The following is a 16,032-nucleotide window of genomic DNA, read 5'->3' on the forward strand; positions in this document are numbered from 1 at the left end:
TTTGAGGAAGGATATTCTTGCTATTGAGGACGTGCAGCGTAGGTTTACTAGGTTAATTCCCGGAATGGCGGACTGTCGTATGTTGAAAAACTGGAGCGGCTAGGCTTGTATACACTGGAATTTAGAAGTATGAGAGGGGATCTTATCGAAACATATAAGATTATTAAGGGGTTGGACACGTTAGAGGCAGGAAACATGTTCCCAATGTTGGGGGAGTCCAGAACCAGGGGCCACAGTTTAAGAATAAGGCGGAGATGAGGAAAAACGTTTTCAGCCAGAGGGTTGGAAATCTGTGGAATTCACTGCCTCAGAAGGCAGTGGGGTCTCTGAATGCATTCAAGAGAGAGCTAGATATAGCTCTTAAGGATAGCGGAGTCAGTGGGTATGGGGAGAAGGCAGGAACGGGGTACTGATTGAGAATGATCTGCCATGATCACATTGAATGCTCGAAGGGCCGAATGGCCTACTCCTGCACCTATTGTCTATTAAAGGATCTCCTCAATTTCCTGTTTGCTATTTCCCTAATTGAATTCTAGTGGCACAAAAGGTCAAATCAGGTTTGTTACAAATTTCTCAAGGATTCCCTCACTATAATGTTCAATATTGAAACTTTAAGAAGGTCTTGTTTTTTTCACATTTAATGTTAATGAAGTTGGATGGAACAGGTTGGAATCAACATATTTTGCCAAGGAATAAAAATGCAAGTTTCCTTTTTGCAATTTTCATGCCTCTTTCAAACACAATTTGGACAAGGGCAGAAAAAGCATTCTATCAGTCCATCTATGTTTATTCAGCTGTGGAAGTCAGATTTCAGTACTTTTTTTTAGATTTGAGGCAAAGAAAGGAAACTTCAATTTGTGTACTGAAGTAGGAAATGGCCAATAAATTATAATTTCGACTTAATTCTCACTGCACATATTCAAAAATTGAATTGTTTATATCTATCTAAGCTCTTTGCATCCTCCATAATGTGGCCACTTTCCAAGATCAGAGCCACCATCTGTCCACATTTACTTGGTATGGATGTAGTGGTAAAATTTCTGGATCCTGGGCATGACCAGCATGTGTCAAGGGACAAGGAAACAAGCCGATGAGCTCCAACAGAAAGAAAATCTGGTTGTGGGTGGAGAGGAGGAGGAGTGGGGAGGAGGAGTGGGGAGGTGGTGAGATTGGGGGAAGAAAATATGGTACATCCACACACACGGATTTACCTCCTGTCTAAACTGTCAAGGGATTCAACAAGTCTTTAAATGTCTGACATCAAAGAATGATGAAAACATGCCAAAATGTAAAACAAAGTTAAAAGATTGATAGACACAAAATGCTGGAGTAACAGGCAGCATCTCTGAAGAGAAGGAATGGGTGACGTTTTGGGCCGAAACCCTTCTTCAGACTTAAAAGATTGATAATTACATAAAAACCATTTAAGGCCTAAACAAGTAAATAAAACCAAAAAGTAAGATGGGATTTCCCATTTCACAGGCCGAATTATTGTTCGAATCTTTGGGTCTCCAATCTTATGCTGGTATTAAATCCAAGTGGCTACCCTCCATGAGTCAGCTCAAAGTGCGTACATGCAAACGCTGGACTTATGGAGCAAGAAGTAGTAATTGAACACCAATTTTATCAGCAGTTAGTCAGTTAGCTAGCCAGACCAGTAGTTAGAACTGGTACCTGATATGACGATCTGCGGAACATCCAGTATGTTACCAAATGAAGCAGTTTTACGATGGCCTCGTTTTGGCTTTGGACGGGCTGCAAAAATACACACACACAGGTACGCATGCAACAAATAGCTCACACGGTTATCCAGCACGTTACAACTTGGAACAATGCCATTCTCCTCACAGAAACAAAAGTTTTTACATGGGTCCACTTCATGCACAACATTAGGCAACCATGCAAAAGCAAAAATGTTACACCTTACCCAGACACAAGAAAAGCACATTTAAAGCACAGAACAGCCAGTTTTGCAGTTCATAAAATGTTTTACTGAATAAGCCTTTGAAAAGCAGAAGGCACATCATCATATATTCACACACCTCTAAAATGCTGAATTCAAATAGCAAAGTTTAAACAGTAATTGTGCAGTGCAAAATTAACTATTGATATGGTTAGGAATGGAATCAAATGTGATGGAACAAGATTGCACATAAAATGTTTCCTATGGTGTGAAGGGTTGCATCTCCCCGACACTTCTCCCAAATGTTTTGTCGAGTTTTGGAGACACCATTTGGTTGCTGCCATGTATTATTTGTAAATTGCGTGTGACTTAAGTAAACATATTCCAGGCACATCAATAACTAATGTAAAAAAGGTACAACTGATTGCCAACCAAAATCTAGCACATACAGGATTAATTAGTTTTAGCCTGATGGAATGAAAATACTTAGGTTTAAAAATCAATAACTAAATGCTTTTTCCAATCAACCAGAATTTCTATAATTGATCACTAAGTTGTTATTTTCTCCATCTCCAACACTTTATTGTAGACCTTTACCTGTAGTAGCATTCATGATTCTGGCCTCCAATTCAGAATAATTGCTGAGGTCAGCACTCAATCTCTTTCCCTCTAGAGTAGTAGCACCCGATTGTGTTCGCCCTCCAGAAAGGCTCTCCACACTGCTCCCACGAGACAGCGGCAGATTTAATCTTGCAGAGTCACCCTGTTAGAACAACTACATTAGAACGGGGTGCAAAAGTGCACTGTGCTTCCGCCATGTACAGACTTCAAGAGTGACACATCTTTGCATTGACAGTGAGGAAGCCATTTGCAAAAACATTACAAGTGACATCCAATGCAAAACTACCATCACAGGTGTCCACATAAAATAAGCGGATCTTCAGAAACTGAGCCAAGTTTCTTTCATTCTGTATACAAACACTCCCTGACACGCAGTAGGCAACTTGCGTAAACTCGCACTTACATAACCAATTCTGTACTCAGTCCCTCGTGCAATCAAGGCAGTTTGTAATTTCCACAATACTATACAATCACTCAATGGACACTGGAAACAAGCCGGCAATGGAAAGTGGTACTTACCAGAAGGCTTTGTGCCGCAGAAAGTGCTCCCATAGCGAGATGGAACTCAAGCAGGCAATGGCGGTGGTGCATACCCTGAATTTTACATGCCCCAGAAAATGCCCTGAGCCCAGCAGAGACAGTTAATAATACTCAGTTATTTTGTGCAGGGGATAGGGATGCTGATTCTGATAAATGTGACTAACACAAGGGTTCATGGAACGTAACCATTACGTGAGTCAGGGAGTGCCTGTACTCCTCCCCTTTTGGTCAATTCTTCCCGTTTTCTGATAGATTACTGCTTCCCCACATGACTTTCCCCAGTTTGGAGGAGGATATCTATTAAATTTAAAGGAATGCAAATGTTTGATATAAAGAAACAAATTTTACTCAGTTTTAAGATTCTGTACAATGTAATAAAAATTGCACAGATTCTTTAGCATTCTTTTTAATCAGAGAAAGAAACTTAGACTTTACTCTTGAGAAACGAAGCCTCAGTCAGTGTTCACCCAATAAGGTCTTTAACATGAAAGTTTTGACCGATTGGATATAAAGGACGTTTTCACCTGCGGGGAAGAACCCACCTGACTCAACATAAGATGGTGACGGAGAAACTTAGCAGGGATTTCTGATTAAAAAAAAATTAAATCTGAGGGCTGGAGAGAATGTGGAATTCGCAAATCGCAAAAAATTGATGTATTTATGGGGAGACCTATCAAGCATTCGAGGGAGAAGGGGCTGGACGGTTTACAATGATTTTTTTTTAATGAGAAAAAAATGGGAGAAGACACGTTGAGACTATGCACTAGCATGGATTCGAGATGAAAGGCTGGTTTCTGTGCTATATACCACATTTAATCTTAAATTTTTGTTAAACTAAACTGTTAAAAACTGTACAACCGTACGACTCAAAGCTAACAAATGGCTCCACAACATATATTAAGATTTAAAATAATAAAATTAAAGAAAATGATATTCAAACAAATGGGGATCATTCAATTTGGATGAAATCATGCATAGCACAGGTTACTCACCGATTGCTTGGATGTGAGTTTAAGTGACTGGGCCAGCTTTGTTTCTAAACGTTTGATTGTGTCGTTGGTAGCATTTGCATGCAAGTCACTAGGTTCAACATTGGCATCACTCTTGTTACTGGTATTTGTTGAGGTAATTTCCAAGAAAGATCCTAGTAAATAGATAACATAGTTTACCAGTAGAATACATTTGATTTCATTGTATTGACAATACACAATGAGCAGTCATTTGACAAAATGGGGGTGGGGGCAAGAATAGAAGCCCATCAGTGAGTTATTGCATTGACCATGAAAATAGTTACTTTGGAAGGTAAGTGGAAAAATATCAATGTTGTAACTTTGTTTTAAACAGGTTCAAATTGATTCAGCCTATCTCCATGAAAAGATACTATGTAGAACCTCTGTAATGGCAGTTTCTATACCATCTCGAAACCCCACTTCGATAGCCATTACTTCTCGGGGATGAAATATAGTTATAGCTTACGCACACGTCGCACCCTGATATGACAAAACGAATCTTCCAAACTCCTTTTCTTCATTAATTGGTTTTATTAAAGTAGCACAAATCATAGAGTAATTCATCAGTTTCCGTACTTTATCAACTGTTTCTTCAAACAATATCTAGAAATTCTTGCAGTTATTACCGTATGGTTCTTACAAATATAACTGGTGCGAGCGCATGGTAAAGAACTGTATGCTCACCATCCCCCGAGTTTAAACTGACCCACAACCTCTGTCGAACACACTAGCCACCTCCCATCTAGACACTCCCAATTACGCATTAAGTCACACCCACAAGCAGGCAAAAAAGACATAAACTAGAAATATTAAAACATAGCCATAACACAATGACAATAACTGAATTAAGCATAAATGGCTCCTACAACCTCAATGTCACAAATAACCTGAGACAGTTCCACAGGAACAATAAAAAAAATGAACATTGAATCCACCTTAGGTTTATTTGGGCAGATTTTTGGTATCTTAATCGAGAAATGGTAGAGAAGCAGAGAGACACTGGGAGGGAATTCCAGAATCTTTAAAAACAAGATTGGGAATTGCAAAATCAAGTCAACAACCTCTGGTTCAATGAGTAATTTGTAATTATTCCACTTAGATGCAAACATTCTTTTTGATTCCTTCTCCAGAGCTGCATGACCTTATACTTTCCTGTATGAAATTTTATTTTTCCCATTCACTCATCCCATCTGTATCTTGTTGCCGAGTCCAAATATCCTCAATGTAGCATGTCTTCTCACCTCTGTACTGTCAGCAAAATTCGATATTTTAGAACCTGCCCTTCCTCCAGCTTATTGATAGAAATAATGAATAACAAGAACCAATCCTTTGGACACTCAATTATTTAAGTCTTTCTGGTCTGAAAAAGACTTGAAAAATTGTGTTCTCCCTATTTTGTGATAACCAGTATTATCAATAGCCCCCATTACTGTTGGTTCTTATTGTGCACTAGCCCTTTATGTAGCATCTTAATTAAATACCTTCTGGAAATCTAAGTATGCAATATATTCAGGTTCCTCTCTATTGATTCTGCTTGATATATATCCCCAGAGAGCTCTGGCAGATTTGTTAAATGGGATTTTCCTTTCATAAAACCACACTGACCAGGTTTGATATTAGACTTACAAGTTCCATACCTAAAGCAAAGGAGCCTATTCTGTTGATTTACATATTTAAAAGACGCAATTTCATCACCGCTGATATTCCACCATGTCGTGAAAGATACTCTTTAAATTATATTGTATAATTGCATACTGTAATTTTGCCAAAAACAACATCTTGAATGTAACGTTATCCTTCATCTTCAGCTTAAAACTACTGATTCCCTTTATGAAAAAATAACCACTATGATTCATACCTGTGCTTGTTGCAGAGTTGCTCGGGCTCACATCGGAGTAGTGGCATGGGTACTGAAGAGGTTCTTCAGCTCCAGGGAAATACTAAACACAAGCAAAACGAACAGCTTTGGTTGAAAAGTTCATAACTCCATCACAATCTACACATTGCAATTAGACAAAATTACACTTAATAAATCTTTGCACTGCAGGGTTGATGTGCTCCTTGATATCTTAATCCTGTCTGCAAATTCAGCATTGAGGATGTAACGAAAGCTGAGGAATTTTGATAATGAACCATCCAACTGTTTTTCTCAAAAATCCTTTTCAAAGGGCACAATGGATCACCGAAGGCACAATTTAGTTTTGTGGATGCCATTTTTAGAATTAGTCATAGATTGTGGATTCATACTTCACTTTCAGGTGCGAAAGCATGCTCATCCTGCTTCTATGACGTAACCATTGTTGTAACATGACTACATTAAAATAAAAACAAAACATCAGCTGTGTTTGAACGTCGGTTACTGGAAACTGATCTCGATGTTAAATGTAGCAACCTACCTTCATTAAATGAGTCATTATTCTCATTATCTCCTCCATTGAGGGGCGCTGTGCAGGATCTTTAGACCAACAACGGGTCATTAAACTCTCAATTGGTTTGGGTAGATTTTTGATTAAAGGTGGTCGAGTACCTAAAATAAATACAGAAAAGATAGATAGGAAAAAAATCTGATGTCCTAACGGTCTTCAAATTCACCATTTCATCAATTTAAACAACACAATAATTCATCATAAAAATACAATTTTCTAACAATGAGTAGATGGATGTATTCTTCACTGTAACATTTCAAATGAGTTCAACATTAATCAGGATAGTTGAAGGATACAAAATGTACTTGCTATAAATTATGTGTTATTGATCCCCACCCTAAAAATTCCCTGTGAAACTATATAATTGAAAAAGGAGTCGCCATGAACTTGGAAAAAAATGCAGATTAATACAAGAACATAACCTAATCTTACCTTAAATAATAATAATGCCACCTGTGCTGCAACAAGCACAGGTATGAATCAACTTTGAGTCATAGTCATAGAGTGATAGTGTGGAAACAGGCCCAACTTGCCCAGCTACACTAGTCCGACCTGCCTGCGTTTGGTCCATATCCCTCCAAACTTGTCCTGACCATGTACCTGTCTAACTGTTTCTTAAATGTTGGAATAGTCCCTGCCTCAACTACCTCCTCTGGCAGCTTGTTCCATACACCCACCACCCTTTGTGTAGAAAAAATTATCCCTCAGATTCCTATTAAATCTTTTCCCCTTTACCTTGAACCTATGTTCTCTGGTCCTCAATTCCTCCACTCTAGGCAAGAGATTCTGTGCATCTACCCGATTTATTCCTCTCATGATTTTATAGACCTTTATAAGTTCACCCCTCATCCTCCTGCGCTCCAACGAATAGAGACTCAGCTTACTCAACTTCACCCTATAGCTCAGACCTTCTAATCCTGGCAACATCCTCGTAAATGGTTCAAAATAGGTTAGCGTCACAATGTTGATAAACAGTTGTCAGATACAATAGAGTTGGACTAACTCCAGGGCAGAAAAAATATCCCATTTCTAAATAAGATGTGAAAATACTGCTTAAAAAAGTGTTGAATGTACTCAAATACAGGTAGATCTCAGGTTGCGACAGGGTTCTGTTCCTGAGACCTGAGCGGAACCCGTTTTTGCGAGTCAGAAATGAACAAAAAGTGTTTGGGAGAGGATCACAGACACAGCTGTGAAAGGAGATCGAGTTGGTGCTGGCCGAGCAGATGGAGTGAGTGAGCAAGACTGCTCAGCACTTCCAGCTCTGCTCCATCCGACCCAATTGTTGTGGCTTGTGGGAGAGGGGGATGGTTGGGAGTATGGTGTGGTGGAATGTGTTGGGCATGTCTTCACTGAGGAAGATACACACAATCTCCCAAATGTTCTAGGGGCCGGAGAACCTAGGGTGATGGAGGAACTGAAGGAAATCCACATTAGGCAGGAAATGGTTTTGGGTAGACTGATGGGACTGAAGGCTGATAAATCCCCAGGGCCTGATGGTCTGCATCCCAGGATACTTAAGGAGGTGGCTCTAGAAATAGTGGAAGCATTGGAGATCATTTTTCAATGTTCTATAGATTCAGGATCAGTTCCTGTGGATTGGAGGATAGCAAATGTTATCCCACTTTTTAAGAAAGGAGGGAGAGAGAAAACGGGTAACTATAGACCAGTTAGTCTGACATCAGTGGTGGGGAAGATGCTGGAGTCAATTATAAAAGACGAAATTGCTGAGCATTTGGATAGCAGTAACGGGATCATTCCGAGTCAGCATGGATTTACGAAGGGGAAATCATGCTTGACAAATCTACTGGAATTTTTTGAGGATATAACTAGGAAAATTGACAGAGGGGAGTCAGTGGATGTGGTGTACCTCGACTTTCAGAAAGCCTTCGACAAGGTCCCACATAGGAGATTAGTGGGCAAAATTAGGGCACATGGTATTGGGGGTAGGGTACTGACATGGATAGAAAATTGGTTGACAGACAGAAAGCAAAGAGTGGGGATAAATGGGTCCCTTTCGGAATGGCAGGCAGTGACCAGTGGGGTACCGCAAGGTTCGGTGCTGGGACCCCAGCTATTTACGATATACATTAATGACTTAGACAAAGGGATTAAAAGTACCATTAGCAAATTTGCAGATGATACTAAGCTGGGGGGTAGTGTGAATTGTGAGGAAGATGCAATAAGGCTGCAGGGTGACTTGGGCAGGTTGTGTGAGTGGGCGGATACATGGCAGATGCAGTTTAATGTAGATAAGTGTGAGGTTATTCACTTTGGAAGTAAGAATAGAAAGGCAGATTATTATCTGAATGGTGTCAAGTTAGGAGGAGGGGGAGTTCAACGAGATCTGGGTGTCCTAGTGCATCAGTCAATGAAAGGAAGCATGCAGGTACAGCAGGCAGTGAAGAATGCCAATGGAATGTTGGCCTTCGTAACAAGAGGAGTTGAGTATAGGAGCAAAGAGGTCCTTCTACAGTTGTACCGGGTCCTGGTGAGACCGCACCTGGAGTACTGTGTGCAGTTTTGGTCTCCAAATTTGAGGAAGGATATTCTTGCTATGGAGGGCGTGCAGCGTAGGTTCACTAGGTTAATTCCCGGAATGGCGGGACTGTCGTATGTTGAAAGGCTGGAGCGATTGGGCTTGTATACACTGGAATTTAGAAGGATGAGGGGGGATCTTATTGAAACATATAAGATAATTAGGGGATTGGACACATTAGAGGCAGGAAACATGTTCCCAATGTTGGGGGAGTCCAGAACAAGGGGCCACAGTTTAAGAATAAGGGGTAGGCCATTTAGAACGGAGATGAGGAAGAACTTTTTCAGTCAGAGAGTGGTGAAGGTGTGGAATTCTCTGCCTCAGAAGGCAGTGGAGGCCAGTTCGTTGGATGCTTTCAAGAGAGAGCTGGATAGAGCTCTTAAGGATAGCGGAGTGAGGGGGTATGGGGAGAAGGCAGGAACGGGGTACTGATTGAGAGTGATCAGCCATGATCGCATTGAATGTCGGTGCTGGCTCGAAGGGCTGAATGGCCTACTCCTGCACCTATTGTCTATTGTAATGAGAAGTTATGTGGAAATGCCCTGTGTGACCAACAGATGTCTGCAGCCGCTCAAAAGCCAACAAATCCATCCCCATTTATCCCCTTACCTGGAGATGCCTGGCATTGCCTGGGGAAACACCTTGCTCGATCCTGATCTTGCAACCCCACAGCAGCCAGCAAATCCATCTCCATATAGACCTCCGAACAGCTGGCACACTGACTTGAACCAACACTTCAAGCTAAAAATATCAATTCCACCTCAGCAACATACAGCTGTACGGTCAAGCTTCCATCATACAGGCCAACTGTAAATAACAATTTGCCGCAAACACCATTTTGTTTTATCTTTGGAGGGAAGAATCATGTTGTCAAGCCAGTGTCCATGTTGCATTATAAATGGCCACTAGAAGGTGCAAGAGGGGTTTGTCAGAGCATGTCTCCAATTCTCGCTAACTCTTTTCATCTGATCTGAATTGGTATCTTCTTGGAGTACGAGAGAAAACCATCTCTGGGTACACGGAACCAGACCCCCGGGCCGTGGGGGACCAGAAGTGGGTGAACGATCTGAACCTTTTCTTCAACAGGTTCGATCAGTCACCTACCCCTCCCCCGGTCCAGTCACCCCTGCTGCAGCCCCCCTTATTTGCACGTCCAGTACACTGCTCTACCTCCCCTCCCACAGCACATGGGTCACAGTTACCACCCACTGCTTCTGCTTCTCCTGCCCCAACCCCACCACCCCCACACCACCCCCCCCCCCACACCCCCTCCTCCTCTCACACCCTTGAGCACCCAGCCCCTGTGCTCCAATCTGTCTTTCTCCATAGACCAGGTGAGAAATGAGCTCAGGAAGATCAATGCGTGGAAGGCGGTTGGTCCGGATGGCACCAGTTCGAGGCTTCTCAAGTCCTGTGCAGACCAGCTGTGCGGAATAGTGGAGTATGTCTTGAATCTGAGCCTGAAACTGGGGAGAGTTCCACAGATGTAGAAAACATCCTGCGTGGTACCGGTACCAAAGATGCCGCACCCGAAGGAACTCAACAGCTACAGGCCGGTGGCACTGACATCACCACCTGAAGACGACACTGGAGCATCTGGTCCTCGCCCATCTCCGCCCCCTGGTGAGACCATCAATGGATCCGCTGCAGTTCGCCTACCAGACTCGCATCAGGGTGGAGGACGCCATCATCTACCTGCGGAACAGAGCTCTTTCACACCTGGAGAAGTCGGATAGCACTGTGAGAATCATGTTCTTTGATTTCTCCAGTGCATTCAACACCATCCAGCCGGGGCTTCTGGGGGGCAAAATGGAGCGGACAGGAGTGGATCACCACCTCACATCCTGGATTCTGGACTACCTCACCAACCGACCACAGTATGTGAGGACAAAGGACCTGGTCTCGGACAGGGTGGTCTGCAGCACTGGGGTTCTGCAGGGAACAGCCATTCTTGTTCACCCTGTGCAGGTGGTGGGAGAGAGGAGGATGATGGCAAAACTAACATCGCTGCTGGACAACGACTCCCACCTCATGCAGGATACTGTCACTGCACTGAGTAGCTCCTTCAGTAACAGACTCCTTCACCCCAAGTGTGTGAAGGATATAGGAGGTCCTTCCTTTCCGCTGCTGTAAGACTGCACAACCAGCACTGCTCCCAGCAGACGAGTCAACAATAACAGCTAAGAACACACAGAAAACTGATGACAATTTATGTATCTTTTATTTATAATGAATGATCTCTTGCTCTCTTGCTATCCACTTTGCTGCTGTAACACTGTAAATTTCCCCGGTGTGGGACAAATAAAGGAATATATATTATTATATATATAAAACAAAGCCTGACATTATAGTACTTACTTTCCATCATTCTGATTTGTGGTTTACTTTAACCTTCCTTAAGAAAATGCATCATTATTGATTTGGGGAAATAAGTTCAACCATTAACTTTAATTGAAGAAAAATGTTTATCTTTAAAATGTTCACATCCTTTCAATCAAGACTGGTCAAGCATAATTTTTTTTATGGAGTGTTATGCAACAGGATAATACAGTAATAATAATAATGCATTTTGCCTGGTTATCACTACTAATTTAATACTTGCATCTATCATTAAGGAGGTGGTAACAGGCTACTTGGAAATTAATTATCTGATTGCGAAGTCAATATGGATTTGTGCAATGGAAATCATGTTTGACAAAATGGTTTGCTTTTTTAAAATTTGTATGAAGCAGAGGTGATAATGGATAATGACGGCCAATAGACTAAATTTTGAAAGATGGAGAAAAAAGGCGGCTTCCAATTACATGCCTCCAAACAGCAATGTTTCCTTCACCTTGTTGTTTCTTCGTTCCTGTCAAATTCATACCACTTCTTTATTTTCAGAGACAAGGTCATTTCCCAACAGCCTTTATCCTACCTTTAACATCTGAGCTACCCCTCCTCCTAATCCATTCTGACTATTTTATTTAGAAAGTATCCTGAAATATTTAATTTCTAACCTTTGTCATAGGCAAACATATTCTCATCCCCCTTCATTTCTATTTGTGTCATTAATTCATCAGTCTGGTTATAAATGCTTTGCGCATTCACATATGGTCTGCTATTCTGTCTTTTTTTTCCCATTCTGGCTGATTGGAAGTATCTGTCTCCTCCAGTTCCGATGGACTCTTCTGGTTATCGCTATTGATTTAATTATCCTTTACCACTGACTTACTCTTTCTCTTTAATATTTTAGATTTCAAAGTACCAGAACCCACACTCCCAGTATTTACTTTGAAGCCTATAGCCGGATGATCTGATTAATATGACATTCTGTGTAGCGTATCCATTAAGAACAGCACCGGCTATTCCCATGAAGGTGCATTTGACCCATAAATCAAAACTTGAACCAATCCTTCAGACATGCATTCAACTCTGATATTATTAATCCTATGTCAATTTATACATAGGTTAGGTAGTGACACGGAGGTGATTATCTTTGTGATTCTGCCATTAAATTTGGACTCGAGCTACTCGCACTACTCCTGCAGAATCTAATCCTCAGTCCTATTTATGGCAATGATACACATAAAGACCACAACAACTGGTCTTTCCCATGACAGGGTCCTTTTCCAGCCTAAAAATGGCATTTGGCTGACAGCATATCCTTCAAGGCTCACATGCACAGCTGCACAGAACATTAAATATCTGTCCAACTATCCCGACACCATTCTCCTTCACCCTTCCCCTGCCACATTTGCTCATCTTCCCTGTACTTTCCATTCTTGTCCATGCAGCATGAAATACATTTGTATTAATTGAACCATCAGCAATGGTACTTTCTGGATCCAGATAATTCTCTCACCAATAGTTATATTCTTTCACACTGCTTGACTGATCAATTCTGCAGTACTGAATCATAGAAAATAGGTGCAGGTGTAGGCCATTCGGCCCTTCGAGCCAGCACCGCCATTCAATATGATCACGGCTGATCATCCAAAATCAGTATCCCATTCCTGCTTTCATCCCATATCCTTTGATTAAGTTAGCCCTTAGAGCTAAATCTCTCTTGAAAACATCTAGTGAATTGGCCTTAACTGCCTTCTGTGGCAGAGAATTCCACAGATTTTCAACTCTCTGGGTGAAAAGAATTTCCTCATCTCCGTTGTAAATGGCCTACCCCTTATTCTTAAACTGTGACCCATGGTTTTGGACTCTCCCATCATCGTGAACATTGTTCCTGCATCAAGCCTGCCCAACCCCTTAAGAATTTTATATGCTTCTATAAGATCCCCTCTCATCCTTCTAAATTCCAGTGAACATAAGCCCAGTCAATCCATTCTTCCATCATATGTCAGTCCCGCCAGACCTACACTGCACTTCCTCAATAGCAAGAATGTCCTTCCTCAAATTAGGAGACCAAAACTGCACACAATATTCCAGGTGTGGTCTCACCAGGGCCCTGTACAACTGCAGAAGGACCTCCTTGCTTCTATACTCAAATCCCTTTGCTATGAAGGCCAACATGCATAGAAACATAGTAACATAGAAAATAGGTGCAGGATGAGGCCATTCGGCCCTTCGAGCCAGCAGTGCCATTCATTGTGATCATGGCTGATCGTCCCCAATCAATAACCCGTGCCTGCCTTCTCCCCATATCCCTCGCTTCCACTAGCCCCGAGAGCTCTATCTAACTCTCTCTTAAATCCATCCAGTGATTTGGCTTCCACTGCCCACGTGGCAGAATTCCACAAATTTACAACTCTCTGGGTGAAAAAGTTTTTTCTCACAGTTTTAAATGGCCTCCCCTTTATTCTAAGACTGTGGCCCCTGGTTCTGAACTCACCCAACATTGGGAACATTTTTCCTGCATCTTGCTTGTCCAGTCCTTTTATAATTTTATAGGTTTATACAAGATCCTCTCTCATCCTTCTAAACTCCAGTGAATACAAGCCTAGTCTTTTCAATCTTTCCTCATATGTCAGTCCCGCCATCCCAGGGATCAACCTCGTGAATCTACGCAGCACTGCCTCAATTACAAGGAAGTCCTTCCTCAAATTAGGAGACCTAAACTGTACACAGTACTCCAGATGTGGTCTTACCAGGGCCCCATACAACTGCAGAAGAACCTCTTTACTCCTATACTGAAATCCTCTTGTTATGAAGGCCAACATTCCATTAGCTTTCTTCATTGCCTGCTGTACCTACTTTCAGTGACTGGTGTACAAGGTCTCGCTGCACCTCCCCCTTACCTAACCGAACTCCATTGATATAATAATCTGCCTCCTTGTTTCTGCTGCCAAAGTGGATAACCTCACATTTATCTATATTATACTGCATCTGCCACGCATCTGCCCACTCACTCAACCTGTCCAGGTCACCCTGCAACCTCCTAACATCCTCTTCACAGTTCACACTGCCACCCAGCTTTGTGTCATCCACAAACTTGCTAATGTTGCTTCTAATTCCCTCTTCCAAATCATTAATATATATGGTAAACAGTTGCGGCCCCAACACCGAGCCTTGCTGCACTCCACTCGCCACTGCCTGCCATTCTGAAAAGGACCCGTTTACTGCTACCCTTTGCTTCCTGTCTGCCAACCAATTTCCTATCCATGTCAACACCCTACCCCTAATACCATGTGCTCTAAGCTCTAGTCACCAATCTCCCGTGCGGGGTCTTATCAAAGGCTTTCTGGAAGTCTAGATACATTACATCCACTGGCTCCCCTTCATCCATTTTACTTGTCACGTCTTCAAAAAATTCCAGAAGATTAGTCAAGCATGATTTCCCTTTCATAAATCCATGCTGACTTGGACTTATCCTTTTACTGCTATCCAAATGCACCGTTATTACCTCTTTAATAATTGACTCCAGCATCTTTCCCAGCACCGAAGTCAGGCTAACTGGTCTGTAATTCCCCGTTTTCTCTCTCGCTCCTTTCTTGAAAAGTGGGATAACATTAGCTATCCTCCAATCTACAGGAACTGATCCTGAATCTATTGAACATTGGAAAATGATCACCAATGCGTCCACTATTTCTAGAGCCACCTCCCTGAGGACCCTGGGATGCAGACCATCAGGCCCAGGGGATTTATCATCCTTCAGTCCCATTAGTCTACCCAATACTATTTCTTGCCTAATGAAAATTTCCTTCAGTTCCTCTACCCCCCTAGATCCTCTGTCCTCCAGTACATCTGGGAGATTGTTTGTGTCTTCCTTACTGAAGACATGTCCGAAGTACCTGTTCAACTCTTCTGCCATTTCCTTGCTACCCATAATAATTTCACCCGTGTCTGCCTTCAAGGGACCCACATTTGACTTTGATACTCTTTTTCTCTTAACATATCTAAAGATTTACTGTCCTTCTTTATATTCTTGGCCATCTTCCCCTCGTACTTCATCTTTTCAGCCTGTATTGCCCGTTTTGTTACCTTCTGTTGTCCTATGAAAGTTTCCCAATCCTCTTGCTTCCGGCTACTCTTTGCTGTGTTATACATCTTTTCTTTTAGTTTTATTCCATCCCTAGCTTCCCTTGTCAGCCACGGTTGCCTCCTACTCCCCTTAGAATCTTTCTTCCTTTTTGTCAATGAAATGATCCTGCGTCTTCCGGATTATGCCCAGAAATTCCTGCCATTGCTGTTCCACCGTCATTCCTGCTAGGATCCCTTTCCAGTCTACCTTGGCCAGCTCCTCTCTCATGCCTTCATAGTCCCCTTTGTTCAACTGCAACACTGACACTTCCGATTTAACCTTCTCCTTCTCAAATTGCAGATTAAAACTAATCATATTATGATCACTACCTCCAAGCGGTTCCTTTACCTTGAGTTCTCTTATCAAATCTGGTTCATTGGACAGGACTAAATCCAGAATTGCCTTTTCTCTGGCAGGCTCTATTACAAGCTGCTCTAAGAATCCATCTCGGAGGCACTCTACAAACTCTCTTTCTTGGGGTCCAGAACCAACCTGATTTTCCCAGTCTACCTGCATATTGAAATCGCCCATCACCACAG

The 16,032-nt window shown here is 42.0% G+C and overlaps 1 protein-coding gene across 5 annotated transcripts in view; it reads right to left on the bottom strand.

Moving 5' to 3' along the window:
• map3k7 (mitogen-activated protein kinase kinase kinase 7) overlaps window positions 1-16,032 on the bottom strand; it is a 101,130-nt gene that overhangs the window by 30,128 nt on the left and 54,970 nt on the right. For 3 of the 5 annotated variants that reach the window (XM_078399665.1, XM_078399664.1, XM_078399668.1), the window contains 5 exons: window positions 6,471-6,601; window positions 5,933-6,014; window positions 4,057-4,208; window positions 2,501-2,666; window positions 1,675-1,755 (listed from right to left, as the gene is read on the bottom strand). In XM_078399665.1, coding sequence (XP_078255791.1) covers window positions 1,675-1,755; window positions 2,501-2,666; window positions 4,057-4,208; window positions 5,933-6,014; window positions 6,471-6,601 — 612 coding nt within the window. The remainder of the gene's footprint in view (window positions 1-1,674; window positions 1,756-2,500; window positions 2,667-4,056; window positions 4,209-5,932; window positions 6,015-6,470; window positions 6,602-16,032) is intronic. The other 2 variants (XM_078399667.1, XM_078399666.1) reach the window with 1 other exon arrangement.

The sequence above is a fragment of the Rhinoraja longicauda genome, chromosome 5, assembly GCF_053455715.1.
Source record: "Rhinoraja longicauda isolate Sanriku21f chromosome 5, sRhiLon1.1, whole genome shotgun sequence".
Lineage (NCBI taxonomy): Eukaryota > Metazoa > Chordata > Chondrichthyes > Rajiformes > Arhynchobatidae > Rhinoraja > Rhinoraja longicauda.